The 27,394-nt window shown below is 52.8% G+C and overlaps 1 protein-coding gene across 3 annotated transcripts in view; it reads left to right on the plus strand.

Annotated features, from left to right (window-relative positions):
• The window catches only part of IGDCC3 (immunoglobulin superfamily DCC subclass member 3), a 41,786-nt gene that overhangs the window by 13,133 nt on the left and 1,259 nt on the right, over window positions 1-27,394 (plus strand). For 2 of the 3 annotated variants that reach the window (XM_057543892.1, XM_057543893.1), the window contains exons 3-12: window positions 20,702-20,846; window positions 21,209-21,339; window positions 21,787-21,924; window positions 23,229-23,387; window positions 24,614-24,779; window positions 25,043-25,290; window positions 25,483-25,647; window positions 26,214-26,405; window positions 26,559-26,663; window positions 27,115-27,253. In XM_057543892.1, coding sequence (XP_057399875.1) covers window positions 20,702-20,846; window positions 21,209-21,339; window positions 21,787-21,924; window positions 23,229-23,387; window positions 24,614-24,779; window positions 25,043-25,290; window positions 25,483-25,647; window positions 26,214-26,405; window positions 26,559-26,663; window positions 27,115-27,253 — 1,588 coding nt within the window. Of the gene's footprint in view, window positions 1-5,060; window positions 5,241-20,701; window positions 20,847-21,208; window positions 21,340-21,786; window positions 21,925-23,228; window positions 23,388-24,613; window positions 24,780-25,042; window positions 25,291-25,482; window positions 25,648-26,213; window positions 26,406-26,558; window positions 26,664-27,114; window positions 27,254-27,394 lie in introns of those variants that run through there. The other variant, XM_007166027.2, reaches the window with a different exon arrangement.

Below are 27,394 nucleotides of genomic sequence, written 5' to 3' on the forward strand. Positions count from 1 at the left end.
ACCAGATTACAAGGTTCCTAAAGTCCCTTCCCACGTCTAAAATGCTGAGACACTGACTTGTTTTGTCTTGAACACAGTTCCCTCCTCCCCGACTCTCCTCTCTACCTGTCCCCAGGCTGGCTCTGGCTCTCTCCTCCACCTCCCTCTCCCACTCCTCTCTCTCCTGCACTGGGCTTGGCCTCCTCCTTTTTGAAATATCGGGATCAGAGTTCTGCAGCAAAGCTCTCTTGTCATCCTCACCCTCTGTCGCTCCCCCAGCCCGGTCGCCGCCCGCCTGGCTCCCGGCAGCGCATGTGTCGGAAGTGGCCGGCAGGGTCCTCACAGCCCAGGAGGGGTGTGGCGGCGTGCTCGCCCATCCTGCGCGGGGACTGCCTCTCCGCCCTGGGGCGAGCATGGTGGGAAGAGAGTGGACCGGGGGACGCGGGGGGGGAGGGGCGGGGGGTAACCGCGCTCCGAAAAATGACCCTTCTCCCTTGCGTCGGGGAAGAGGGCTGCCCCCCACCTCCAGCACCAAGCGAGGCTACTTCTCCAGGAGGCCCGGCTGGCTCGGCTGGCCAGCACGCGGCAGAATCGATGCGCATTCAATTAACCTTACCGCGCCGCGCAGTCTCTGAGCTGTCAAGTCGCCAAGCCCCGTGTGTCTGTGGGTGTGAGAACGTGTATGCATGTGCAAGTGCGTATGAGTATCTGTGGTCTGCGAATGCGCGTGTGTCCTCGCTGGAGCTCCAGCATGGTGCCTCGGGGTCACTATTTCCCTGGCCTTCACCGGGTAACTCGGGAACTGGCTCCCACTAACTGGTGGCCTCCAGCTGGTCTTGGGGAGCAAGATGGAACCGGAGAGTGGAGGTCTCGGCTTCCCAGCCCCCTTCCTCCCAATTGGCTTGGGGTGTAGGCCAGGGATTTCTGACGTGGGGCGGGAGATGGACAAAAGTTTGTGGGCAAACCTTTGAACAGGCAAGCTCTACTAGGGGAAGGAAGCAGAGCAGGTCCCAGAGCCTTCATAGAATGGCGGACTGAACAGAGATGGGCGCTTGTCACCCTGACAGCGCTTGGGAGTGCACTCACCCAGGGGCAGGCAGGAATGGGGAGAGGGGAGCTTTCCAGGTTTTGCTGATTCATCCTGACCCTACACCCCCTCTCCCCCAGCCTCTTGCCCATGTTTCTCACATCACTGGTGTGGAAGCTGAGATCCAGAGAGAGGGCCTTGACCCAAGTCCTGGGTGTACAGAACTGGGACTGAAAGCGGTCAGATGCTATTTCCAATGTGCTGATTGGCCAAATGGGATTTGGGCTCTAACTTCAGAGCCAGGATCTTAGAAAACTGAAACCCAGTATTTGGCTTGTGATAAACAATTCTTGGATCTTTTTCTGCCATCTTCACATCTGGCTTGTTTTTTCCTCACCTCGCCCCCCACCCCCTCATGGGTTATCTTTGTTTAGCCTTTTATATCCCAGCTTATATGGAATGTCACCTTCTTTCTGCAGTAATTCCCCTCACCCTAATTGTCTTGAGGTCTCTTAAAATTGTATTCCAGACCTCTAGTACCTTAGAGAAACCCTGTCTAAATTAGTCCCACATGAAGATTGGGTTAGAATATTCTTGATTCCACTATATCAGAAGACCAGTAATGATATTACATGGAATGAGCCTCAGGATTGAGCCTGTTTGATATTCCTGCTCTCCTGCGTTTCTGATTTTGCTTCTCAAGTCAGTCATTTTCCCATCTAACTGTGACAAAATCAAGATTATTACAAGCAAGGCTGGTAAGTGTAAGGTTGACAGGATCAAGGCTTTCCTGAAATAAAGCTATATAGCTTTTATTACATCAATTCAAGAAGGATGCCCAGCTTTGCTTTTTTGGGGTGGGGAGAACCAGAAGACACCGGTCTGTTCTGGGACAGTGTATATAGCTTGTTCCTCCCGCTGGTTTGCACAGTCCTTGGCAGGAGGGGCTGGCTCCTCTGTGCATCCTCAGCGCTAAACACACGGCTTGGCCTGGAGTTGGTGTCTGGGGAGGGTGAGAATGGGGAGCTGTGGGCATATGAAAAGGAGGGTAGGAACACCCACCCTCTGGAGCTCAACAGCCTGGACTTGGGGGAGGGCAGGTAAAACTGAATCAGATATTACTCAAGGGCCTACTGGGTGGTTTCACCTAAGCCAGTCTCCGAAGGCTTCCGAGTCCCTACTGTCAGGAGCTGAGAGCAGCCATGTCTGCATCTAACTGTATCCTGAGTCTCCTAATCCAGCTTCTTCTAGTCTTAAAAGGCACCCCTATCTCCCTATTCTGTTCCCTTCCGGGGTCCCACTGCCGACCATTTGGGGGAGGATTGGGACTGGACTGAGCTGCAGGTGCCATGACTGAGTGCTGAGTGGGAAGGGGTTGGCCTGGTGAGTTCAGATCCTGGTTTGCCACCCCAGGAGAGGTGGCTGCTGGTACTCAGTCACCTCAGGGTGGAACACCCTTCCAGGCACGCTATAGAAAGTCCCAGGATGCCAGACCATTGGCCTCACCCCCGGAATAGCTAACAGGCCAGTTCCATGCTGGGAAGTGTCCCTCTTCCCTCGAGCTTCATGTGCATCCTCTTTGGAAGGACTATACCTGCATATACATGCCTACCTTCCTGTTATCTTGAAAAGTCATAACTATGATAACAAAGCATCCTGTGAATGCATGTTGCTGTGGGAATGGATAAGAGGAGAAGACACACATTCTCATTATTATACTCATTATCTTATCAAAACAGTCACCCATGGAACATTATTTTTAAAGTTACTTATGGTCTTGGGTTTGGGGAAAGAAGAGATGCGAGGAAAAACAGGCTTCCTTTAAAAAAAGCACTTTTTTAGTTAGAAGTATTGAATTTGGGCCTGGAGGCTCCTCATGTTTTATGAATAGAGGATCTTTTCCAAAGTGTAATTTTCTGGGGATTAGACATTCAGGCACTCTTGTTGAAATCTGGACAAACCATAAAGACACACGTATAGTAATATATAATAACAATTATACTTGTAGTTTCTGTTTGAATGGTCATTTTAGTCTTGTAAAATGAAGCTAGTTGCCTGTATAGCATTAGAATGATCTCTGATCTACTACCAACTAGCTGTTGCTTCCTTGGATAAGCCCTTTCTTTTCTCTAGATGAGGGGACTTTAAGCATCATTCCTAAGGGTCCTTGGGTCTGTGGAGGGGGCTCAGGGGCTGGAGATGGGGAAAAGAGAAAAGTCAGATTGGTGGGGCTCCAAGCTTCCTACATCTACCACATCCACAGCAGCTCTGCTTTATCTTTTTGTTTTGTTTTGGAGTTCTTTAAACCAACTAACTAGGCAGATCAACTAAGTAGGCAGAAGAGCCTAAGCAGGGGAGTAGTTCAGCAGCAGCAGGTGCTGGGACGCCAAGTGGGCTTAAGATTCTAGAGCCTTAGGCAGAAGAAATATGACTCTAAGATGCAGATTTAGGAGAATTATAAAGAAAAACATTATGATCATATTGGAGGTTATGACCAGGGTTAAATTAAACCCTAATTCAGAGTCGGGTTAGAAAAACAATGACCTATACTTAGATTTTTCTCTCCTTTTAAAAAGCATGCTTTTCATGTATCACTGTTACAACTAGTGCTAGGTAATGTTAAATGTGGTTGATCAGTCAAAACAAGGAACCATTTTGGCTGCTGTTTAGTCTCTGAACAAGTGTTATCCATTCTTTAATTTTATTCTCTAATAAATGGATGGATGGATGGATGGTCCTGTTTCAGAGTCTAGTTATGGGCTGCCCACAAAGGGCTTATAATCTAGTTGTGGTAACATGGACATTAGAACATTAGAAAAGATTGCTGCCTCAGAAAGAGCTCTGTAATATGCGTCGTAAGCGGTGCTAGCTAAGGGCTACTGGGTCAGCCCAACAGCCTACTGTTGATCTGAGCAACAGACCTTTTTTATCACTTGAGAAGCCTGATAGAACATTGGATCTTATGTATGACATTCCTCCTTTAGGCAGAAATAGTCTAAGAGCCCATCAGAAGGGATTAGGAAGTACGTGCTTCCAGGAAAAGGATACTGGAACTGAAGGATATTAAAGGATATTAAAGGTCAGTTCTCAAATCAGCACATCTCAAAGAGCATCTGTCCTATACCTACCTGCCTCTGAGCTGAGTACACTGAGGGATAGAAAGATAAGACACCTCCTGATCTTGAAGGATGTAATCTCCTCTTCCCGCCCCACCAAAAAGCAACTTTATTTGGTGGTGACTGTGAAGAGAAGGCAGCCTGATAAAGCACAGAAACTGTTGAATGCATAAACAGTGTGATCATCAGCTTGTCCATGTGCATCGTGATTTCCTTTAGTGCTGATTTCTAAGCTGAGCCCCTCACATCCTTATACAGGAAAAAAAGGAAATGCCTGAGGCTAGTCCGGTTCCTGATAATGAGTGGGCTTCCATAGGCAAGTGGTTGGAACTCCAATCTTACCTTTCCATCCACCTTTCTCATGGGGACCTTTCTTGGATCAAAACAATGGCCTTGGTGCTTCCGGCATTACCTCCGAATCCTGAAACCTGACTCTGCAGACCTTGGATAATTTGGACCTCCCCTTTCCAACCATTTCCCTCTTCCTCCCGGAACGTGCCAGTCCCTTCCTCAGTCCAGGCTCCCCACAGCTCCCCATCTTCCTGCCCCTTCTTTTCAGAGTCCTGTTCCTCTCCTCACATCTCTCCCAGCCATTCTCTGAACTTCTCCAGCCCTTTCAGCTGGTGGCACACAGTTGAGTACTGAGGGATACAAATCCCCGACTCCTCCTATTGTTTCATGTGTTCCCAACGAAATCTAATTAGGCTGTCGAAGGCAGGGCCGTGCCTGTTTTTTTTGCTTTTTTTTTTTTTTTTTCTAAGTCGGGGACAGAACCGGGCGACCGCAGTAGGTGCCGCTAAGAATCTGCGGGTGGAGAGGGGAGCCCCGGGGCTGTCATGTGTCCGCCAGCTGGGCTTCCACGGGAGGCGGAGGGATTCTTCCCCGGGGAGACCGGACCTCCTTCTTCAGTTTCCCCGGGCCAGCCCGGTCCTCCCGGACCTGGGCCCAGCCGGGGAATTTGCCCCCGCCGGGGGGAGGGGGTGGCGGGAAATGGTGCCTCGCTCGCCCCAGCGACATCAAACCCTCGTTTGGCTTGCGAGGACAATGGCTGTCTTATTTTCTCCATTCGCCGCGCACAATGCCGGATTCTCTCATTCACCCGCGGCGGTGCGAGCGAGGTAATTAGCCAGCGCCATTCAGCGCGGACACTATTGCTATGCGGGGGGGCGAGGACGCCCGCGTCGGCGGGGATTAGCCGCGGGTCGGGGTGTGCAGCTGCGGCCACTTCAAAGGGGCCCGGCGGCCCGGCCGGCTGTGGGAACCGGCGCCGCCTCCCTCGGGAGCCGCGCCGCCGGCTCGGGCCCGGGCCCTGCGGACGGGACGCGGCCGGTCCTCCCCGTCCCGCAGCCGCCCGCCGCTCTCTCCTTCGGAGCAGGCCCGGCGCTGCGCGGGCCCCGAGCTCCGGCGGCCGTCGTCGCTCCCCATCACACTCCCACTTTCATCAGGACCTCAAGTGCTTTTTTCTTTGGAGTCCCGGGAGTCAAAGGGCAAAGAGGGGAAGGTGGGGGAGGAGCGAGGGGGGGGGGATGGGAGCTTGACACAAAGCGATGACCTCTGCGGAGTGGAGCAGATGGTCCCACTTACTCCTGCCGCCGAGCGAGCGGCTCTCAGGGCCCTGACCCCGCCCGGCAACCGAATGCCTGCACTGGGGCCCCGCGGGGGCCGGGCTCCCACATGCTCCTCCACCCGCCCCGCCGCCCGCTCTGCGCCTGCTGGCATCGGAGTCACACTGCCTGGACTAGTCGGCCCCGTTGCTCGCGGGGGGTGTGGGGGGTGTGCGGGCGGGTGCTGGGCTGAGAATCTGCCCTGGTCGGATGCTGGAGCCCGAGGCGAGATCAGGGTTCTCGAGAACCTGCCAGGCCAGGAGTTCCCAATTCTGGCCGTGCATTATGAGGCAGGCTCCTGCACTTTCACAGAAATATAGGTTCCTGAGCACCACGCCAGACCAAGGGAGTGGAGTCCGGAAATCTGCATTGTTACCCAGCACCCTAGGTTATTCTGATACACAGTCAAGTTTGAGAAGGGGGTAGCGGGTGCCTAGTCCAAGTCCTTCATTTCATTGAAGAAGTTGAGACTCAAGGAGAGTCAGTAACTTGCCCACCATAGACAATGAATTGCGGCAGGGTGGGGACTTGGGTGGAAGAGAAGATAATGGGGAATGATCCCCAAGACCATATGATCCTTAAAGCCAGCATTCAGGACACAGTTAATGAGGACTTACTATTTACCTAGTATTTATTCTAGGTGCTGGAGGTAGAAAGGTAAATTAGACTGTTCCGTGCCGGTAAGGGACTCATCGTAGGCTACTAGTAGGCGATTGATGTGTGAGCAACTGATTCTAATAAAGTCTGGTAAGAGCTAGGAGAGAGGCACAAGGCAACACATTCGAGGCAGGAATTAATTCTGCCTCCTTTGGGGGATGTGGAAGGTGGGGTGCTAGTAGAGAAACTGGCAAAAGAGTCCCAGGCAAAGGGCACAGCAGAAGTAAAGGAATATAAGCATGAACATCTATGATATGCCTAGGGAAGGCAAACTTGTCTCACACGGTCAAAGTACAAATCACATGAAGAGAGAATTAGCTGCATTTGAAGCTGGAAATATGAATCAGGACCTAATAATGGAGACCTTGAATGCCATCCCAAGGAGAGTACCTTGATTCAAGGCAAGGGAGAACCACCAAAGATGTTTAATGAGCATATTGGATATTCAGGAAGATAATTATGGCTTCAGGATGGAGGAAGAAGAGGAGAGAGAGAGCACTGGAAGTGGGAAGGCTGGAGGGGGGAGCTATTACAGAAACGGTTGAGAGTGATAAGAGCCTAAGCCAAGGCTTCCCTGGTGGCCCAGTGGTTGAGAATCTGCCTGCCAATGCAGGGGATACGGGTTCGAGCCCTTGTCTGGGAAGATCCCACATGCCGCAGAGCAACTAGGCCCGTGAGCCACAACTACTGAACCTGCGCGTCTGGAGCCTGTGCTCCGCAACAAGAGAGGCCGCGAGAGTGAGAGGCCCGCGCACCGCGATGAAGAGTGGCCCCCACTTGCCACAACTAGAGAAAGCCCTCGCACAGAAACGAAGACCCAACACAGCCAAAAATAAATAAATTAATTAATTAATTAAAAAAAATATATATATATATATAAAAAAAAAGAGCCTAAGCCAAGGCAATGGGAGGGAAAAGGGAGGTTAGACCAGGATTTGGTGACCAGTTAGCTGTGGGGGAGAGGGAGACGGTGAGGCAGTGACACCTTGGTTTGTTTTAGCTTGGGTAGTTGGTGCATGATGAGGCAGTTAATAAGAGGCACAGGAAAAGGAAGAAGTTAGGGGTGGGTGTGGTGATTCCTTTGAATTTAAGGGAAAGCTCTTTTTTTAATTGGAGTATAATGGCTTTACAATGTTGTGTGAGTTTCTGCTGTACAATGAAGTGAATCAGCTATATGTATACCTATATCCCCTCCCTCTTGGACCTCCCTCCCCCCCACCCCCGACTCCATCCCACCCATCTAGGTCATCACAGAGCACCGAGCTGAGCTCCCTGAGCTCTACAGCAGGTTCCCACTAGCTGTCTATTTTACACATGGTAGTGTATTTATGTCAAACCTAATCTCCCAATTCATCCCACCCTCTCCTTCCCCCACTGTGTGTGTCCACAAGTCTGTTCTCTATATCTGCATCTCTATTCCTGCCCTGGAAATAGGTTCATCTGTACTGTTTTTCTAGATTCCACATACATGTGTTAATATGCAATATTTGTTTTTCTCTTTCTGACTTCACTCTGTATGACAGAATCTAGGTCCATCCACATCTCTACAAATGACCCAATTTTGTTCCTTTTTATGGCTAAGTCATAAATCACAGCAATATCTTTTATGACCCACCGCCTAGAGTAATGAAAATAAAAACAAAAATAAGCAAATGGGACCTAATTAAACTTAAAAGCTTTTGCACAGTGAAGGAAACCATAAACAAGACAAAAAGACAACCCTCACAATGGGAGAAAATATTTGCAAAGGAAGCAACGGACAAAGGCTTAATCTCCAAAACACACAAACAGCTCAATATCAAAAAAAACCAAACAACCCAATCAAAAAATGGGAGGAAGACCCAAATAGACATTTCACCAAAGAAGACATACAGATGGCCAAGAGGCCCATGAAAAGATATTCAACATCACTAATTATCAGAGAAATGCAAATCAAAACTACAGTGAGGTATTATCAGGTCACACCGGTCAGAAGGGCCATCATCAAAAAAATCTCAGGGAAAGCTTTTGAAACACTCTACAGATGATTCCTAGGGCTTTAGTAGACCTCCGACAAGTGGAAGGTAGCAGTGGAGTTTCCCAAATAAGTCTACTTCCAAGAGTTGGTAGCCCTAACCAACCAAGAAGGTTCATGATCCTCCCATGGAATGTAGGCCTCCCTCTTCCCCCAAACTGATAAGGCTTCTTCTGGAGTGCTGTTGGGGTGGAGGATCTGCAGGCCTTAAACTATTGGGGTTCAGTGCTGAGCTGCCAGAGGTCCGGTAGAGCCATGAGAGGTAAATACAGCATCAGATCAAGGTTTGAGAATCGGAGAGGGGCCTTTCATGGGTGGAGAGAGACGATTTTACCTAGTGTTATCCTAGACTCTTTTTTTTTTTTTTTTTTTTTTTAATAAATTTATTTATTTATTTATTTTTGGCTGTATTGGGTCTTTGCTGCACGCGGGCTTTCTCTAGTTGCGCCGAGCGGGGGCTACTCTTTGCCGCGGTGTGTGGGCTTCTGGTTGCGGTGGCTTCTCTTGTTGAGGAGCATGGGCTCTAGTCGTGTGGGCTTCAGTAGTTGTGGCATGCAGGCTCAGTAGTTGTGGCTCGCGGGCTCTAGAGCACAGGCTCAGTAGTTGTGGTGCACGGGCTTAGTTGCTCCGCGGCATGTGGGATCTTCCTGGACCAGGGCTCGAACCTGTGGCCCTTGCGTTGGCAGGCGGATTCTTAACCACTGTGCCACCAGGGAAGCCCTATCCTAGACTCTTAATGGCATGGACCTTAGAGATTCTCTTGTCTGTCGTCCTCCACTCCTCTATTTTACAGATGAGAAATCCAAGGTTGGAATTGAAAGGTCACATAGAGAATCTGTGACAGAGCCAGGCATGATCCCAGGTCACCTCTCCATTACCTAATGCCTGCTATATTAGTCCCTACAAATCCTAATATATGGCTCTGGAAATTTGGGGGAAGTATCTGTTTTTGTTGAGTGGTCCTCATGGTCATGTGAAAGCAATTTACTTAATAGCTCCAGCCTGGGCCCCCTAACCAGACGCCCTTCCGGGAGGTGAGGGAGATCCGGTATCCTGACCAGAATGACGGAAGTTAAGGATGTTGTGGGCCCGGGCAGGTTTACATAAGGAAGATTGGTGACCTTGACACGGGCGGAGACATGCAGTCTATGGAGAGGGGCTCTGCTGGGCCTGGACATTTTCAAGTCTAAGGCAGAGAGAGATTCCCAAGTCGACTCCCAGCCCCTGACCCTGCACCCTTGGCTGGTGCCTGGAAGCACATGTGTCTCAAAGGCTACAACTGGATGAGACTTTATAACTTGTCCAACTCAACTCCCCCATTTTACAGAGGAGGAAACAGAGGCCCAGAGAGGGGCTTTGGCTTTATCAAGATCCAGTTATTAAAAGGACTGAGTCAGTCACAGCTACCCTTCCCTTTAGCACATCCACCTTCCGTCTCCCCGCCCCCTACCCCCACTCACCCCATGGAAGCTGCTAGCATCTCACAATGCTTTGTCCTCCCCCTGCAAAACCAGGAAAATAAACTACTCCTCTATTTTATAAGGCCCAACAGGTGACAGGAGTAAGCCTGCAGGCCCCATCCTTGCAGCTTGGTTTCCCAGTTTGGTGATTTGGAAATGCTCATGGAAGAGCTAGCTGGGGACTAGTGTCTGGGTTGTTTATTTACCTGTGTTAATAGAATCTAGGAAACATGTGTGGGCTCAGTAACCACTAGTGGGCTAATAACACCATCTTATCATGGTGCTTATCTGCATTAGTTACGCTCTATGAAACCCACCTCAAACCCTGGGGGAATTCAGTTAAAGTGAAGCCTGCTGTGTCACGGGTGTCTCTGAATGTGCGTAGGCATGGTACTTTTTTTTTTTTTTTTAATTTATTTTATTTTTGGCTGTGTTGGGTCTTCGTTTCTGTGCGAGGGCGTTCTCTAGTTGCGGCGAGCGGGGGCCACTCTTCATTGCGGTGCGCGGGCCTCTCACTATTGCGGCCTCTCCTGTTGCGGAGCACAGACTCCAGACGCGCAGGCTCAGTAGTTGTGGCTCACGGGCCTAGTTGCTCCGTGGCATGTGGGATCTTCCCAGACCAGGGCTCGAACCCATGTCCCCTGCATCGGCAGGCAGACTCTCAAACACTGCGCCACCAGGGAAGCCCCAGGCATGGTACTTTTAAGGGTCTAGGATGTTGTGTGCCTCTGTGATTTTCTGTGCCAGTGTTTGCAGGTATGGTTAGTCATGTTTGAGCAGCATTTGAGTGTGTGTGTGTCTCACAGCTGTGATGCAGGGAAAGAGCACTGGATTTAGAGTTAGACCACTCTAAGTTCAAATGCCTGCTTTAGCATCATTAAATGTTAATGTGTGATCATCATTAAATGGCTGTGTGACCTTGGGCAAGTTACTTAACCTCTCTGCACCTCAGAAAAGCTAGTAATCCCTACCTCTCAGGGTTATACTGATATAATATCTTACCTTTGCCCATCAGTGGCTTCTGCAGGTTTCTGTTTTTCAGGACCACATTACTATGATAGTACCTAAGACCCTGGCTCTGGTGCTTTCACCTTTCTGATATTTCTAGGAGCTTGGGTAGAAAACCTAAGGACAGGGCCTGTGGAATGAAGGGAATTTGCTCCAGGGGTGCCAGAACATTCTCTCGGACACATTAGCAGTCAGTAGATATCTGTTGAATGAATGCTTAGAGTTGATTCAGTGGGTGTGCTGTGTAAATAGGACAGAGGACTGTATTTCCCAAACCAGGACACATCCTCTGACTCATTGCCTGATACGTGGGATGAAAAATAGGGCGAAATATTTGAATTTGGGACTGCTTTTGAAAACCTAGCAGTGGGGGTGGTAGGGTGGTCACGTGGGGTGGGTGATACTCCTCCCCCGAGTGTGTAGGGTCCACACTGAAAGCAGCGGGCACACCCACCCAGTGGCACATCCAGTATGCCCCATCGGGCAGGCACACCACCTGTGTCCCACAGCACACTCTCCCCCAGGCGCACTTCACTCCCTCCACGGTGGGCTGGAGGCAGGGGAGGGAAGGCGAGCACACGACTTGATCCGGAGGAAGAACTGGAGCCTCTGAATTGTGGGCTGAATACTTAAAAGTAGGGCTTTGAGAGGTTTTATTCTCCTTGGGTTGTAAAAGCCCAGCCCAGAGGCTGCGGAGAGCCCCAGATTGCCCCTCCTGCAGCTGTGCCTTGGGTCTTACCATCCGTTGGAATCGAAGATCAGACCATAAAGGTTCGATGCTCACCAGCCTACAGTGGGCCAACAGCTGGATGCAAGGACTTTCCCAAGCTGAGTCTGGCCCCCCACTGTCCCCCACCTCCCCCCCCCCATTTGTCAGAGGTGGCTGCCAGGAGGGAGGGGAGAGACGTGGATTTATGGCTGCTGACTTGAAAGACAAAGTTGCCTTTTGTGTTAGAATTGGGGGGGGCGGGGAGTGGTGAGCTGGTGGTGGTGTGGGAGGGTGGGAGGGAGGGGCTGGGGTTCGGAAGCCCAAGGCAGGGGGTAAGGGGCTTGAAGAGGCAGACAAAAGGTTCCAGAGGCTTCTCAGAGCAGGGTCACCAGGCAAAGGCCCAGATGAATCAATCACCCCCAGCAAAGCTGAGCAGGGCCTCTGAGCCATCGCCGTCTTCTGGGGCTGTTTGTAAGCTCCAGACACCGTCCACACACACCAATCCAACGCCCAAACCCCACACAGTGCATCCCTCCCACCCCCCGCAAAAAACACCTACTCTTTGGATTCAGAACCTTAATTCAACTCTCAGACTTCCCTTTGGAGAGCCAGGGAAGTAAATACAGGTCTTCTAAGTTCATACTTTCCTCCACTCCAAATGTCATCAGCCACTCAATGTAGGGGATCTTCCCTAACAGAGCCAAAGTAATGGGCAAGGTGGGGACCCAGATATTGGGGAGACTGGGACAGAGTGTTGGAGAGGGTAAGCCTGGGCCAGAGAACCCTGATGACAAAGCCAATATCCCACTGGGACTGTGGCAAGTTGCCAGCCTCCCCAGGACTCCGGGTTCTCTGCCTTCACCTCTCTCCGTCCCATGCGCATTTAGAGAGGACATTTACAAGTGCTTTGCGGAGTTTAAAGAGCATGTGGACTTGGCTGGCCTCCTCACCCTCCAGGAGTCACTCTGCCTGGTGGGTCTGGGCGGAGGCCAGAGTAGCCACCGGGTGCCTGAGTTCAGCAGGTGCTTTAACTACACCTTGGAGAGCCACATCCATCCCCCGGAATGAGCCTGGCCAATAAAGGCATGAGTTTATGGGCTTCATAAACATTTTACTAGAGAAATCAAGGCCTCAATTACCCAATGGCTTCTTCCAACTGACAGCTCGCCTACTGGGGCCTCTGTGAAGCCTCCGGGCAGAAGTGAAATAGAAGCCAAGCTCTGGTTTATACCAGGCTGCCCCCTTCCCCCTGCACTGACCCTCTCACCATTCAGGCCTTGCAAATTCTGTCTTTACTCACTTCTCCAGAGGGCTCTGCCACTAGCTCTCTGAGCTTTTGCCTCTCCATGGGAATATGGCTACCCTCTTGGAGTAGATAGCCATCCACCCCCAATCCTACCATGCTCTTCCATAACCTCTCAGCACCTTTTAACTCAAGATTCTACTATTTTCCCTCAACAATCACTGGCAAGTATTTGCTATTTTTCAAGGACTGTGCCAAGCACTTTACAAATAAATCTCATTGATTCCCACGAGAGCAGCAGCTCTAGCAACATGAGCTATTGTCATCCCTATTTTATAAGTGAGAAAATAGAGGTCCTGAGAGACTAACTTGCCCAAGGTCACAGAGCTAAGAGTGGCGGAGGTGAGTTTTGTACCCAGTTCTGTCTGATTCCAGAGCCTGTACCATTAACCTCTTCACTGCATTGCTCCCTCAAAATGCTCTCAGCAAGTATTTCCCCACTAGAAGTAGAAATCGTGCTGTGTGAGGCCTTCTCTGCCATGCAGTGTGACAGCCTTAGGATGCGATCAAATGCGGGCCTTGTCAGCAGTCTCTGAGTCCGCGTGGCCAGGAGAGGAGGGATCTGGCAGGGGCAAAGCTGGGCTAGTGATGAAGATGGAGAAGAAAGGGGGCTTTCTGGTGGGGCAGCAAGAGAGAGGGAGCAAGACAGAAAGCAGCTGTGGGTCTGAGGCCTTGCCTTGGGTGTGGACCAGTGCTGTCCAAAAGGATTTTCTGTGATGATGGAAGTATTTTATTGGTGCTGTCCCATAAGGTAGCCTATAGCCACTTGTGGCTATTGAACACTTGAAAGGTAGCTAGTGAGCCAGAGGAACTGAATTTTTAATTTAATTTTAATTTAAGTGGCCACATGTAGCTAGTGGCTGTCATATTGGACAACACAAGAATGCTCACTACAGATGATGGCTGAAATCTGCTCCAAGTTCCCTGCTGGCGTAAGGCCCTTTGGGTTCATACCATCCACAGGGTCTTCAGGCTCAAGGCATCTGAACATCATTTCACATCACAAGTGGCTGAAGGAATTAAGGGTGTTTCCCCTCAGAAGCTGTTTCTCAGGGAACAACCCAGACCTCAAGTATTTGAAGATCTGTTGTGTGAAGAACAAAATTGGCTGTGTCTTCTAGAGCGGCACTGTCCAACGGGAGTATAACGCAAACCACATAGGTAACTTTAAGTTTTCTAATAGTCACATTTACAAAAAAAGTAAAAAAAAAGAAACAGGTGAAGTTAATTTTAATAATAAACTTTATTTTACTTAATATATACAAAATATTATTCCAACATATAATCATTATTTTAAAATTATTAATACTTTTTTACATTTTTTGAACTGTTTAAAATCCAAAATATTATCATTTCAGCTTGTTATCAATATTTTAAATTATTAACTATTATTATCAATTAAAATTATTATTTTTCCAACTTTTAAAAAATATTTATTCATTTATTTATTTTTGGCTGCATCGGGTCTTAGTTCCGGCACCAGGATCTTTCATTGTGGCGCACAGGCTCTTCCTTGCAGTGCGCAGACTTCTCTCTAGTTGTGGCATGTGGACTCCAGAGTGTGTGGGCTCTGTAGTTTGCGGCATGCGGGCTCTCTAGTTGTGGTGCCCGGGCTCAGTAGTTGCAGCGCACCGGCTCAGTTGCCCCGCGGCATGTGGGATCTTAGTTCCCTGACCAGGGATTGAACCTGCGTCCCCTGCATTGGAAGGCGGATTCTTAACCACTGGACCACCCGGGAAGTCCCTCCAACTTTTTAATTGTGGTAAAATAAACATAACATAAAGTTTACTGTCTTAACAATTTTCTTTTTGTCTTAACCGTTTTTAAGTGTTCAGTTCAGTGGCATTAAGTACCTTCATATTATTGTGCAAACCGTCACCGCCATCCATCTCCAGAATTCTTTTCATCTCCCAAAAGTGAAACTCTATTCCTGTTAAACAGTAACTCCCTATTTCTCTCTCCCCACCAGCCTGTGGCAACCACCATTCTATTTTATGTCTCTATGAATCTGCCTACTCTAGGTACCTCATATAAGTGGAATCATGCAGTATTTGTCTTTCTGTGACTGACTTACTTCACTTAGCATAATGTCCGTAAAGTTCATCCACATTGTAGCATGTGTCAGAATTTCCTTCCTTTTTAAGGCTGAGTAATATTCCATTGTATGTATAAACACATTTTATTTGTCCATTCACCTGTTGATGGACACTTGAACTGCTTTCACCTTTTAGCTATTGTGAATAAGGCTGCTATGAATGTGGCTGTACAAATATCTCTTCGAGACCCTTAATTCTTGTGGGTATATACCCAGAAGTGGAATTGCTGGATTGTATGGTAGTTCTATTTTTAAGTTTCTGAGGAACCTCCATACTGTTCTCCATAGTGGCTGCACCAATTTACATTCCCACCAACAGTACACAAGGGTTCCAATTTCTCCACATGCTTGTCAACACTTGCTATTTTCCGTTGTTTTTTGTTATTGCTCTGATAGTAGCCATCCCAATGGGTGTGAGGTGGCATCTCATTATGGTTTTGATTTGCATTTCCCCAATGCTTAGTGTCTTTTTATTTTGTACTAAATCTTCAAAATCCAGTGTGTATTTTACACTTACAGCCCAACTCAATATGGACTGGTCACATTTCAAGTGCTTAATAGCTGGCTACTTACTTTATTAAAAAAGATTCTCAAGGGGAAAGTTGGGGCATTGGGTGGAAGCATATGGGATTCAGCTGTGCCTCTAGTATAAGGAAAAACATTACAATCATCTGAGCTGCGTGAGGAGGAGCAGGGCATTCGGGGTGTCCCTGGTCCTTGGCAGGGATGGATACAAGGAAGGGGACTTTGGATGGCCTTTGGAAGAGTCTGTAGGTCGTGGTTATTCCTCTTGAATGGCGGTATGAGTGGGGGCAGTCGGTGCCTCATACCTCCAGTGCTGCTGGCTTCTGCAAAGGCTGTGTTTTGAACTCTCCATCCCAACAAGCCCACTGATCTCTTTGTCATCACACACCAGATAGGAGTCTGGCTGTAGCCAAAGGGTTGGAGGCTGGGCTTGGGGTATGCTGCCGGCTTCCTTCCCAGCACTCTGCCCCGACCCTTCCTGCCCCCCCAGCGTCCCCTTGGAGCCTGTCTAATCAGATCCAGGCCTGACCTCGCCAGAGGTCATGGACCAGGAGGAAAGTCCCCCTCCCCTCCCTGAGCCCCTCTAGATCTGGCTCTCAGGAGACTCCCCTCCCCTCGGGTGATTTATAGGGGTGTCCAGGAGCCATTTCCTGCTGGTTTCTGCTCCCTTCCAGCCCGGTGGGTTGCTGGGCTGTCTCTGTGAACCCTCTTTCCCCATAGCCTAACTGTACCCCTGGCGGGGACAGGGAGCAGCTGGGAGATTCCTTCTCAGACTGTTTGAGGACAAATGTGCTTTCTTCTTCCTTTCTCCATAATGACGCCCAAGCAGGCCTCTGTCCTCCCTGTCACTCTCTCTGGTCCTCACACAGGAGGGGCGTCCCAACACGACCCCCTCCCATGACCCAGCTTGAAGTGAGGAACCCGAAACGGCGCCTACCTGACCAACAGGTGTGAGCAGGAAGATAAAGCATCGTTAGCCGCAAGCCACAGCACCACCTTCATGTCCACCAGCCCCATACACAGTGCTACCCACATCGGCCACAAATAGTGCCTCCACAGTGGTTAAGAACCCGCCTGCCGGGCTTCCCTGGTGGCGCAGTGGTTGAGAGTCTGCCTGCCAATTCAGGGGACACGGGTTCGAGTCCTGGTCTGGGAAGATCCCACATGCCGCGGAGCGGCTGCGCCCGTGGGCCACAGCTGCTGAGCCTGCGTGTCTGGAGCCTGTGCTCCACAACGGGAGGGGCCGTGATGGTGAGAGGCCCGCGCACCGCGATGAAGAGTGGCCCCCACTTGCCGCAACTGGAGAGGGCCCTCGCACAGAAATGAAGACCCAACACAGCCATAAATAAATTAATTAATTAAAAAAAAAAAAAAAAAAAAAGAACCCGCCTGCCAATGCAGGGGACACGGGTTCGAGCCCTGGTCCGGGAAGATCCCACATGCCACAGAGCAACTAAGCCTGTGCTCCACAACTACTGAGCCTGAGCTCTAGAGCCCGCAAGCCACAACTACTGAGCCTGCATGCCACAACTACTGAAGCCCACGCGGCTAGAGCCCGTGCTCCGCAACAAGAGAAGCCACCGCAATGAGAAGCCCGCGCACCGCAACAAAGAGTAGCCCCCGCTCGCCGCAACTAGAGAAAGCCCGTGTGCAGCAACGAAGACCCAGTGCAGCCAAAAATAAATAAATAAAATAAATAAATTTTAAAAATAATAATAATAATAAACTATTAACAAATAGTGCCTCCAGCCACTGTGCCCACCACTGTCAACCACACAGTGGCCTGCAGGATGACTTGCTCAGGGGTCAGCGTTTTCTGAGGTCCAGTCCTCAGCCCCACATCCTCGTGGTTGCCCAGGGACCCTCTCCCAGAGAGACACAGTGAGGGACAGCTGAGCTGGCTCCATGGCCTGCTCGTACAAGCCAGTGCAAGACAGACACGTAAACCAAACGTGTTCCCCCTCTGAGAGATCGGAGATCTAAGTGGCCCTGAGAAACTTTCTCCCCTGACTTCCTGAAGAAGTCAGCAGTGAACTCGGAGTGAGTGGACGATTCCAAGAGACCCCAGCTCAGGTGAGTGTGGACAAAGGCCTGTACAGGAAGGCGGCAGGAGTCTGAGGTGGCAGGCCCTGCAGAGTACCTGTTCACCCCTTCATCTGTGGAGGAAAGGACCAGCGCTCCTATTATGGGAGGCAGGGTTCCCAGAGATGGGCCATCATGTATACTTTAAGCTCTAGGCAACATCCCTTTAGCCATTAACTTGTAGCAAAAGCAATAGAATACAAAGGTTAAAGAAAAAGAAACAGATCCAACATGGAGTCAGGTTTGTTCTTCCCTTTGATACCCTGACACTGCCTGCCCACGGTCTCACTGCAATCCCCCAGGACACCGAAGGGATGTACAGGGCTGACCCAAGGGTTGAGTAGGGGTGGGAAGAAGGGGAGGGAAGAAGGAGCCTCAGATAAAGAGGACCACACCCTCCTATTGCACCACCTCCCCCGACCACACTGCGTAACCAGCTGGGCTCCAAGGGATGGGACTGAGGAACCATCTCGGGGGCTCACTGTCGTCCCTGCAACTTGTAACACAGTGCCAACTCGCAGCCAGTGAGAAGAGGCTGGCCCAGCCTGCAGTCTGCCCTGGGGTCACCTGTCCTTGGAGAGTGAAAAATTTGCTGGGGACACCCCAGCAGAGGGCTTGGGGCATGGAACTTGTGATTTCGGGCCAGTAGAGCCACCAGCTGGGCCTGGGTCTCAGTTTCCCCTTCGTAAAATGAATGTGTTGGCTTTAGATGAGTGGTTTTCAAGCACTTTTAAAAGCAAAGCTACCCTTCAAATGAAATGTTTGGTAGAACTGCAATTAAGTAAAGCTGATAGAGAGGTTTAGCAAGGTGCTGCTCTGATGGAGGAGAGATGTGAAGCCCTGGGTGGGGAGGGGCCCCAGCTGCATCCCAGGGGCCCCTGGGGACCCCTCGGACTCTGTTGTACAGTGTGAAGATGATCAGACTGGCTCCTTAAGTACCACCCCTTCCTGCTCGAGCATTCCTCTGCAGCATCTCATTCAACCCATGCTTTTTCATTGTTTAGTTTTAGGGGGAGAAAGAAGCTAGAGGGCAAACTTTCTCCATCCAGAGCGCCCTGATGAGAAGCAGCCCTTTCCCTTGCATCTCTCCTCAGGCCAGCTCCTAGCTGTAGGCGCCTCCAGGGAGCCCAGAATGGGGGCTAGAAACACAAAAGGATTCGGGTTCCTTAATGAGGAGGCATCTGTAGTCAGCAGAGCCATTAGTCCCCGCCCCAAGTCCCTGGGGGGCTGCAAGCTCCTCTCCAGCTGGAGTGAGGAGGGGGCAGGCAGTTCCCCAGCTCCTGTAGGGCAGGGCTGGGTGGGGGGTGCATAGACAGCTGACCCAGGAGCCTGGGTGCCCTCTCCGCTCGCTTGGGCTGCCTCCAGCCCTGTCCTCCTAGAGGTTGAGGCCTGGAGGCAGTAGAGGGGCCCTACCAGTGCCTCAGCCCCCTCCCCCAAACCTCTGGGCTGACCTGCAGGCCCTTGGCCAAACACAGCCTTTGGCCTGAGACTGGGCAGGCTGACCTCACAGTGCTCCCTGGGGATCATCTCACTGAGCCTGATGGGGACACCAGCTGGGGCACTTGCCCCCATCTCCCGCCCCTAGGGCCCCAAGGTGCCCTTTGTAAGGACTATACCTACTCAGGGACATGTGTGATTGATTACCTACACAGAACCAGAATCACACACCAGCCACAGGAGCTGAGGGATACAACCCCCCCCATTCACATCCAGCCTTGGACACTCACACCACATACACAGAGGCAGCCATGTCCTCCCGGCGAGCACAGCTCTGCACACACGTGCAAGGAGGCGCTCACACCCATCAGCCGTACTCCCAGGAGGCCCTGAAAGAGGAGGAGGCTGGGCTGGGGATTTTTATGCATGTTTATATTTAATGAACCACATGCAAATGAGATGGAGAATGTGCCACAAAAGAGTCAGCCCCCAGAGACTCTGGGAAGAAGGGCACAAAGGCTCGGCCTCTCTGAGCTGCCCTGGAGTCCTGAACAGACCGGTGGATTGAGGGGGCCTGAGATGGGGTGTGCCCACCCACAGCAGGGAGCCAGGAGCAGGAGCCAGGACAAGCTCCAGTGTCCCTGCTGCTGTGGGGAGAGGGAGGGCTCCTTCTGGGAGGGGACAACTGTCCCAGTTGATGGAGTGTTGGAGGGGAGGGGCTGCCTGCCTGGACAGATGGTGAGCCTCCTTCCCGCACTTGAAGCAAAGTGGATTTTAATGAAATCACAGCCCTGGTGCTGAAGCTGGGAACCCACGTGGGAGGGGCCCCTTCCCTGGGCTTTACAGGTTGGGGAGTAGGGATGGATGGGAGTGAGGGTGGGCAGGAACACTTCACCAGCCTAAAAGGGGGTGGGGGGCATGCACCACGGCCCCTCCCATGATCAGAGCTCAAGCAGTTAGTTCAGATCCCCAAAAGGTGGGGAGGCAGCCCCTGAATATTTATGACACGTTGAAATGTTGATTGGTAGGTCTGACTGTCTTCTGAGAGGCTTGTCACCTTGGATGGTGCACCACCTTCTTGGGGTACACTGAGAAGCTGCAGAAGAACTGGGGATAAGGGGGTGATGATGAAGGGCAAAGAAAGCTACTGGGTGCTGGTAACCGGGGTCTAACGACCAGTGTCCCTGCTGGGTGACACTGGACTAATCGCTTCCCCTCTCTGTTTCCTATTCTGTAAGATGTACAGTATAATACTTAGCACTTGCATACCTTACAAGGAGTTTATAAAAATAAATCCGAAAGCAGCTGTAAAAGTGGGGAGCAGGCCTTGGGAGCAAGGCTTTCTCTGACTGGCCTTCGTGGGTCCGCAGCCCAGGATTTCCGTGTTAGAGGTTTATCATCCAAGAATTTGTCCAGACCTTTCTCAAAGTGTCCCAGCCCGGCCTATACCATCCCTTAGGGGGAGATGTTGCCCACAGGTAGGAGGCAGGGTAAGTGCTGATGTGCCCCCAGCAAGCTGTTGCCCTGCACCTGCCAGCTCGGCTCGGGGGAAGACACCCTGCCCCCTGAGCCGGGTGAGCTCCAGGGCTCCAGGACACAGGCCTGAGGCCCCCCATGCCCTCTCCCGTCCCCTCTGCACCTCAGCAGTGTGCCTTCCCCATACACATTTCCTTTTCTTTCTCCAGCCATGTCCGACTTCCACGTGCACCCCCAGGCCACCGTGGGTGAGGAGGGCGGTGTGGCCCGCTTCCAGTGCCAAATCCACGGGCTTCCCAAACCCCTGATCACCTGGGAGAAGAACAGGGTCCCCATTGACACAGACAATGAGAGGTGAGCCTCGGGTGGGGAAGGCAGAGGGATGACCAAGAGGCAGGCCAGTCCAGTGTCTGGGCCTTGAAGGAGGCCTGCCTGCGGCCTCCAGGGTGGTGTTTCTGCAACTTTGTTGAGATTGAGTATCTGTGTGGTTTGTGGGCCCAGATTCAACACTTGAATGCATGCGAAGGTCTGTGTGTGATTGTTGTCAAGGCTGGAATCGCAGGTGCATCCACCTGTGAGAGTCCCGTAGTGTGTCTGTGATGACAAAAGTGACATTGGGATAGTGGCTGGGTCCTGGGCTGTGTCCGTGATGCTGAGTGACCCTGTGGCCAGTGGTGCTGTGCTTGCTTATGGTTGACCGTGCCCTCCCGCCACAGGTACACACTGCTGCCCAAGGGGGTCCTGCAGATCACAGGCCTTCAGGCTGAGGACAGCGGCGTCTTCCACTGTGTGGCCTCAAACGTCGCCAGTGTCCGGGTCAGCCATGGGGCCAGCCTCACTGTGTCAGGTGAGGGTCCTTGGCCCTGTCTGGTTCTTCTCCCCCACCCTCAAATCAATCCCTCTTCAACTGAGCCCCAGAGCCTGGCCAGCCAAGTGCACACAGAGCACCTTATGAGCACAAAGCTCTGTGCTCTTCGGGGTGAGGGTTCAGGAGGCATCCGAGGCCCCTCCCTGGCTCAGTTCTCCTTGAGGAAGCCCACTCTCTGCTTATGGGTGGTTGGGTGAGGGTGGCTCTCCCACTGCTAGAGGCCCTGCGGGGCCTGGCCAGGGAGATGAGTGTGAGCAACGTCCTGGGGCCGCTGGCTTCTCCTCTCTACGCATGGGACCCAGCTTCTGGGCTGGAGCTTGTCTCCCACCCCCCATGTCCTAGGCCGTGTATTGGGGGTGGGTGGGTGTGGTGAGGAGGTGGGAAGGGTCCCAGATAAAGTGAAGAAATACGGCATCTTCCTCCCAGGCTCGGGCTCTGGGGCCTACAAGGAGCCTACGATCCTCGTGGGGCCTGAGAACCTCACCCTGACTGTGCACCAGACCGCCGTGCTCGAGTGTGTCGCCACGGGCAACCCGCGCCCCATTGTGTCCTGGAGCCGCCTGGGTGAGCCCCATCCTGCAGCCCCTGCCTCTCCCACCCCTGGGAGGGCCAGTCTCTTCACCCAGCTCTGGGAGGAACTTGGAATCCTGTTTGTTCTCCGTGGGGGTCCGTTCTCTTCGAGGCCTGGGGAGGGGGTGGGTTCCCCTCTCCTTGGCAGGACCAGGGAGGTCCGCCTGCCCACTGCATTCTCCCTCCCTCTGTGCAGATGGCTTAGCTCCCCAGGTTACCTCGTCCAGTCCCGGCAGTCCTGCGCCAGCTCCCCTCCCCCATGCTCCCCTCACTCTGGACATCTCCGTCGGGCCCTCCAGAACCCCTCTGCAGCTCTCAGCACCCCTAGTCTCTTTCCTGTCCGGCTCATCTCTGCCCTCTACACCCTGGCCATCCTCCCCAGTGATGCAATCCCAAACCCCTCAAAATCTCAGCCAGTTGTCACATCCTCTCTTGGCCCCCCAGTCTCTAACCTGGCCCCCTAAATCCCCAGCCTAAATCCCTAGGCAGCTGAAGGAGAGAAATGAAAGGGTGCAGATGGGCCCACATTGTCTGAGTGGAAAGGTCACTGGGGGAAGGAGAGTCTGGAGGGGATGGGGTGGGGTCGCATTCACAAGGAGACTGTGCCACATTGTAGCAGCTGAGTGATCCGGGAAGGAGGGGGCAGCAGGCAGGATAATGGAGTAGATTTCACCACTTCAGGGACTGAATGGGGAGCTGTCTCCTCGCATTCTGACTGTGCTAATCTGATCCTGGGTGGGGGGAGGGCCCGGGGACTGGGAGAGGCTGGAAAGAGTGGCCTCACCATTAGGAGGAGCCCATAGGCCCTGCAAGGACCATCTGGTGCAACATTTCCCAAAGCGAAAATCTGCAAGGGGAAAGAATGGCTTGGTGGTCTAACAAGTTTGGGAAACAGAGTAAACCAGATCCCTTTGCTACAGGACTTCTCAGAGCCTTTATATTAATGCGCATTGTGACAGCCAAGGAGTGGAATGGATATCTGACCAAGGAACTTTTTTCAGGAGAGACAAATCAAGCTGGGAAATGTCCATGTAACCCAAACCCCTTACTTTCCTGTTTGAGAAACTGAGGGGAAGGGACTTGAAGGTCACCAGTGAGGCAGTGACAATGTTAGGATCAGGAGCCAGTTCTCTCCTGCTGGGTGAGAGTTTTCTGTGCTGCTCCAGCCGCCTCCACAATGCCATGATGCTCGGAGGGAAGAGTCAGAGACTGGGGCTCCCTGGACGATTGATGGTGGCCGATTCCAAGTCTGGACGTTCCGGCACACCTACCTCCCTGACCCTCCCCTTCCTCTTCAGATGGTCGCCCCATTGGGGTGGAGGGCATCCAGGTGCTGGGCACGGGGAACCTCATCATCTCAGATGTGACCGTCCAGCATTCGGGCGTCTACGTCTGTGCAGCCAACAGACCCGGCACCCGGGTGAGGAGGACGGCACAGGGCCGGCTGGTGGTGCAAGGTACGGACCTCCCCACCCCACATTCCCTGCCTCATCGACATCCCTGGCCCAAGCCCAGTGCGGTGTACTCACCCACTTTCCTATCCTTGCCCTAACCTTGCCCCTGCCCCCTCTCCAGGGCCCCAGCCCAGGCCAAAGGCAGCAGCTCTCTCTCTCTCCCCCTCCCCCAGGAATGTGTATGTTGGGAATGCAAGGACATTCTTGGTCATCGGCCCCTCCAGGTGCCATCGCCACCCCCCCCCAGTCATTTCCACTTTGTCATCTCAGCTGGTCTCCCCCACCTGTGTCACCCCCATGTGTCCCTCCCTCCATGTGCTGTTCTCATTCACACGTGTGGCACTTCCACGCTCACACCTGCCTGCATGCTCTCAGTGTGTTTGTCATTTCACACTCTCACACCCCAGCTCCTGCCACACACACACACACACACACACACACACACACACACAAACACACAGAGCTGGCCTCCACTCCCATGGTATGTGGGGCCTCTGCAGCTGACCAGGTCATTGTGTCCATCCTCCTGCCCTGGGGCTCAACTGTCTCCGTGAACAGACTTGGAGTCCCATTCTCAGGGGTTTTCTGTGGTTGTTCCCTCCCAGAGAGCTGGGGAAGAGGTGGGAGAGAGGGGAATTAGGAACTTAAATGCCCATTTGTTTAGCATTCCATGTGCTGTTAATCTGTCCAAATGAAAGTGATGGAACATTTCATTTCTCTGGTGTTAATGGAAGTTTGAGGCTTGGGATTGGAGGAGAGTGGAACTGAATGTAGGGGTGAGGGGGGCTGGTACTGAGGGCTCATCCATCTCCCCCGTCATTACCGGCCTTCGGCCTTCGAGGTGCAGCCAAACCTATTAGCACATTTATTTATTTAACAATTTCCTGAACAGGGAGCTCAGCTTGATTGCTTTCGGATACAAATGTCAGTCTTTTAAATAGTCATTAAAATGGAGTCCTCTCTTGGGTCTGTCTCTCTGGGGTGGAGGGACGTGAGGGCCGCCACCATCTCCCAGAGGCTAGGCTGGGGGTGGAGGGTGGGCCCCACCTGGAGGATTCTCCCCAGGGATGGGGTGGGTGTGTTTGTCCCCTACCCACTTGTTCCCTGCAGACCTCTGGCCCTACCCTCTTCCCCTTCCTCAGTCCTTCACTCACAGCTGTCCCCTCCCTGTCCACCTGACCCCTCGTGACCCTTATGCTTCTCTGTGCCCGCCCCCACCCCAACCCCAGCCCCAGCAGAGTTTGTCCAGCACCCCCAGTCCATCTCCAGGCCGGCTGGGACCACAGCCATGTTCACCTGCCAAGCCCAGGGTGAGCCGCCCCCTCATGTGACGTGGTTGAAGAATGGACAGGTGCTGGGGCCAGGAGGCCACGTCAGGCTCAAGAATAACAACAGGCACGTGTGTGGTGGGTGTGCCGGAGTGAGGCCCAGATGGTAGGAGGCTGTGCACCTCCTACCAGGGAAGAACACTAAGATGGGGGTCTGGAGACTTGGGTTTGAGTCCCAGGTCTGCCCCTAACTTGCTGAGAGATCTCAGACAAGCCTATTGTCTTCTGGAGGGGCTCAGTTTCTCCATCTTTCAAATGGGGAGATTTGGCCAACCTCCAAGGGATACTCCGCAAGGAGGAGGGGATCTGAGGCTCTCCCTCCCCCTGCAGCACCTTGACCATTTCTGGAATCGGCCCTGAAGACGAGGCCATCTACCAGTGCATGGCCGAGAACAGCGCTGGCTCCTCTCAGGCCAGCGCCAGGCTGACCGTGCTGTGGGCCGAGGGCCTGCCCGGGCCCCCCGTCAACGTGCAGGCGGTCTCTGTGTCGTCCACTGAGGTCCGCGTGTCCTGGACCGAGCCCCTGGTCAACACCAAGGAGATCATCGGCTATGTCCTGCACATCAGGAAGGCTGCCGGTGGGTGGGGACCAGGAGGGCGAGGCTGCCTCTGCACCCCCTTCCTCTTACTCACGGTTTCTGATCCCACACGTGCTGACCCAACACCTTCCCTCTTTCTCCTGGCTGCACCCTGGCTGCCCTCATTTCACCAGTGTGGGTAGGATACCCTCATGCCCCTTTAATCCCCTGCCCTACCCTTGGCCTCCCCAGACCCACCAGAGCTTGAGTATCAGGAAGCAGTCAGCAAGAGCACCTTTCAGCACCTGGTGAGCGACCTGGAGCCCTCCACTGCCTACAGCTTCTACATCAAAGCTTACACGCCCCGGGGGGCCAGCTCAGCCTCCGCCCCCACCCTGGCCAGCACTCTAGGTGAAGGTGAGGTCTGGGTGTGGAGCACAAAACCACAGACACTCAGGGTATTAGGGGAGAACCCCTGTGCACCGTTGTTCAGGTTGTGCACTGCACAGAGTGCTTCGCCCTGAGGCTGAGTCGGGGCTGGGTCTACTTGGAGGAAGGGGTGTCCTTTTCTTTTTTCTTTTTTTTTAAAACCTGACAACATTTTATTTCTTATTTTTTCTTTTTGGTTGCACTGCGTCTTCATTGCTGTGCGTGGGCTTCAGTAGTTGTGGCATGCAGGCTCAGTAGTTGTGGCATACGGGCTTAGTTGCTCTGTGGCATGTGGGATCTTCCCCAACTCGAACCCGTGTCCCCTGCATTGGCAGGCGGATTCTTAGCCACTGGACCACCAGGGAAGTCCCAGGGGTGTCGTTTTCTAATTCACGTAAAGGTGCTATTTGAGCGAGCAGAGGCCCTGGGTTAGAGGTCAGAGAGCGGTCAGGCTCTGGGGGTGGGTGGGGGGTGTCTGGGTCATTGGTAGCAGGTGGAAGGGTAGAGCTTCAACCACCAAGTCCTCACATCTCGGCCTCCTTCTCCGCCCACAGCCCCCGCCCCACCCCCACTGTCAGTGCGGGTCCTGGGCAGCTCCACCCTGCAGCTGCTGTGGGAGCCCTGGCCCCGGCTGGCCCAGCACGAGGGCGGCTTCAAGCTGTTTTACCGCCCAGCAAGCAAGGCCTCCTTCACCGGCCCCATCCTGCTGCCTGGAACTGTCTCCTCTTACAACCTCAGCCAGCTCGGTGAGGCGGACACGGCTGGGGCCTGGGGAGCTGGGCAGGGGTGTGGTGCCTGGTGCCAGGAGGTGGTTCACAGAGGTCTCCTCCAGTTCAGCCCGGGGACAGCCGCCTGGTGGGGCCGGGGGCGGTCCCTCAGCATCCTGGCCTTCCCCCCAGACCCCACTGCAGTGTACGAGGTGAAGCTGCTCGCTTACAACCAGCATGGGGATGGCAATGCCACAGTCCGCTTCGTGTCTTTGAGGGGAGCATCTGAGAGGACAGGTGAGGGCTGGGGATGGGGTCTGGCTAAAGACTGGCCCTCAGGAAGAGAGGCCGAGGGAGGAGGGGAGCAGGCATCCAGGGAAAGCAAGAGGGTAGAACAGTACATGCAGCCCTGGAGAACATAGGCTTAGACCTGAGTTTGATGTTTGGCTGTGTGACCTTGGGCAAGTTACTTAACCTCTCTGAGCCCCAGTCTTCTCCTTTGTAAAACAGGGATAGTAATACCTGCTTTATAGAACTGTATGGAGGATGAAATGGTCCATGTAAAGTGTCATTCCTAGTATTTGGCACAAAGTTAGTGCTCAGTAACTGGTAAAAAGAACCTAAAGGTTGGGCTGGGGTCCCATTGACAAGGGCAAATCGTATGTCGAGCAGCCGAGGGAGAAGGAACCCTCAAGGGCTGGGTGTCTGGGAGCCACAGCCCCCAGCCTGCCGCTGCTTCCACCCCCAGCCCTGAGCCCACCATGTGACTGCCGGAAGGAGGAGGCCACCAACCAGACGTCTACCACAGGCATCGTCATCGGCATCCACATCGGGGTCACCTGCATCATCTTCTGTGTCCTTTTCCTCTTATTCGGCCAAAGGGGCAGGTGGGTCCTGGGCCAGGGAGTGGGTGCTGGGCCAGCATGGGGTGGGCAGGCCTGGAGCAGGAAAACCGCAGGGGAGGCAGGGTTTGGGGTCCCTTGTCTCCATCCTTTTGTTCTTGCTCCTCCCACATCCCTCCCCCTAAC

Source organism: Balaenoptera acutorostrata, chromosome 3, assembly GCF_949987535.1.
Source record: "Balaenoptera acutorostrata chromosome 3, mBalAcu1.1, whole genome shotgun sequence".
Classification (NCBI taxonomy): Eukaryota; Metazoa; Chordata; class Mammalia; order Artiodactyla; family Balaenopteridae; genus Balaenoptera; species Balaenoptera acutorostrata.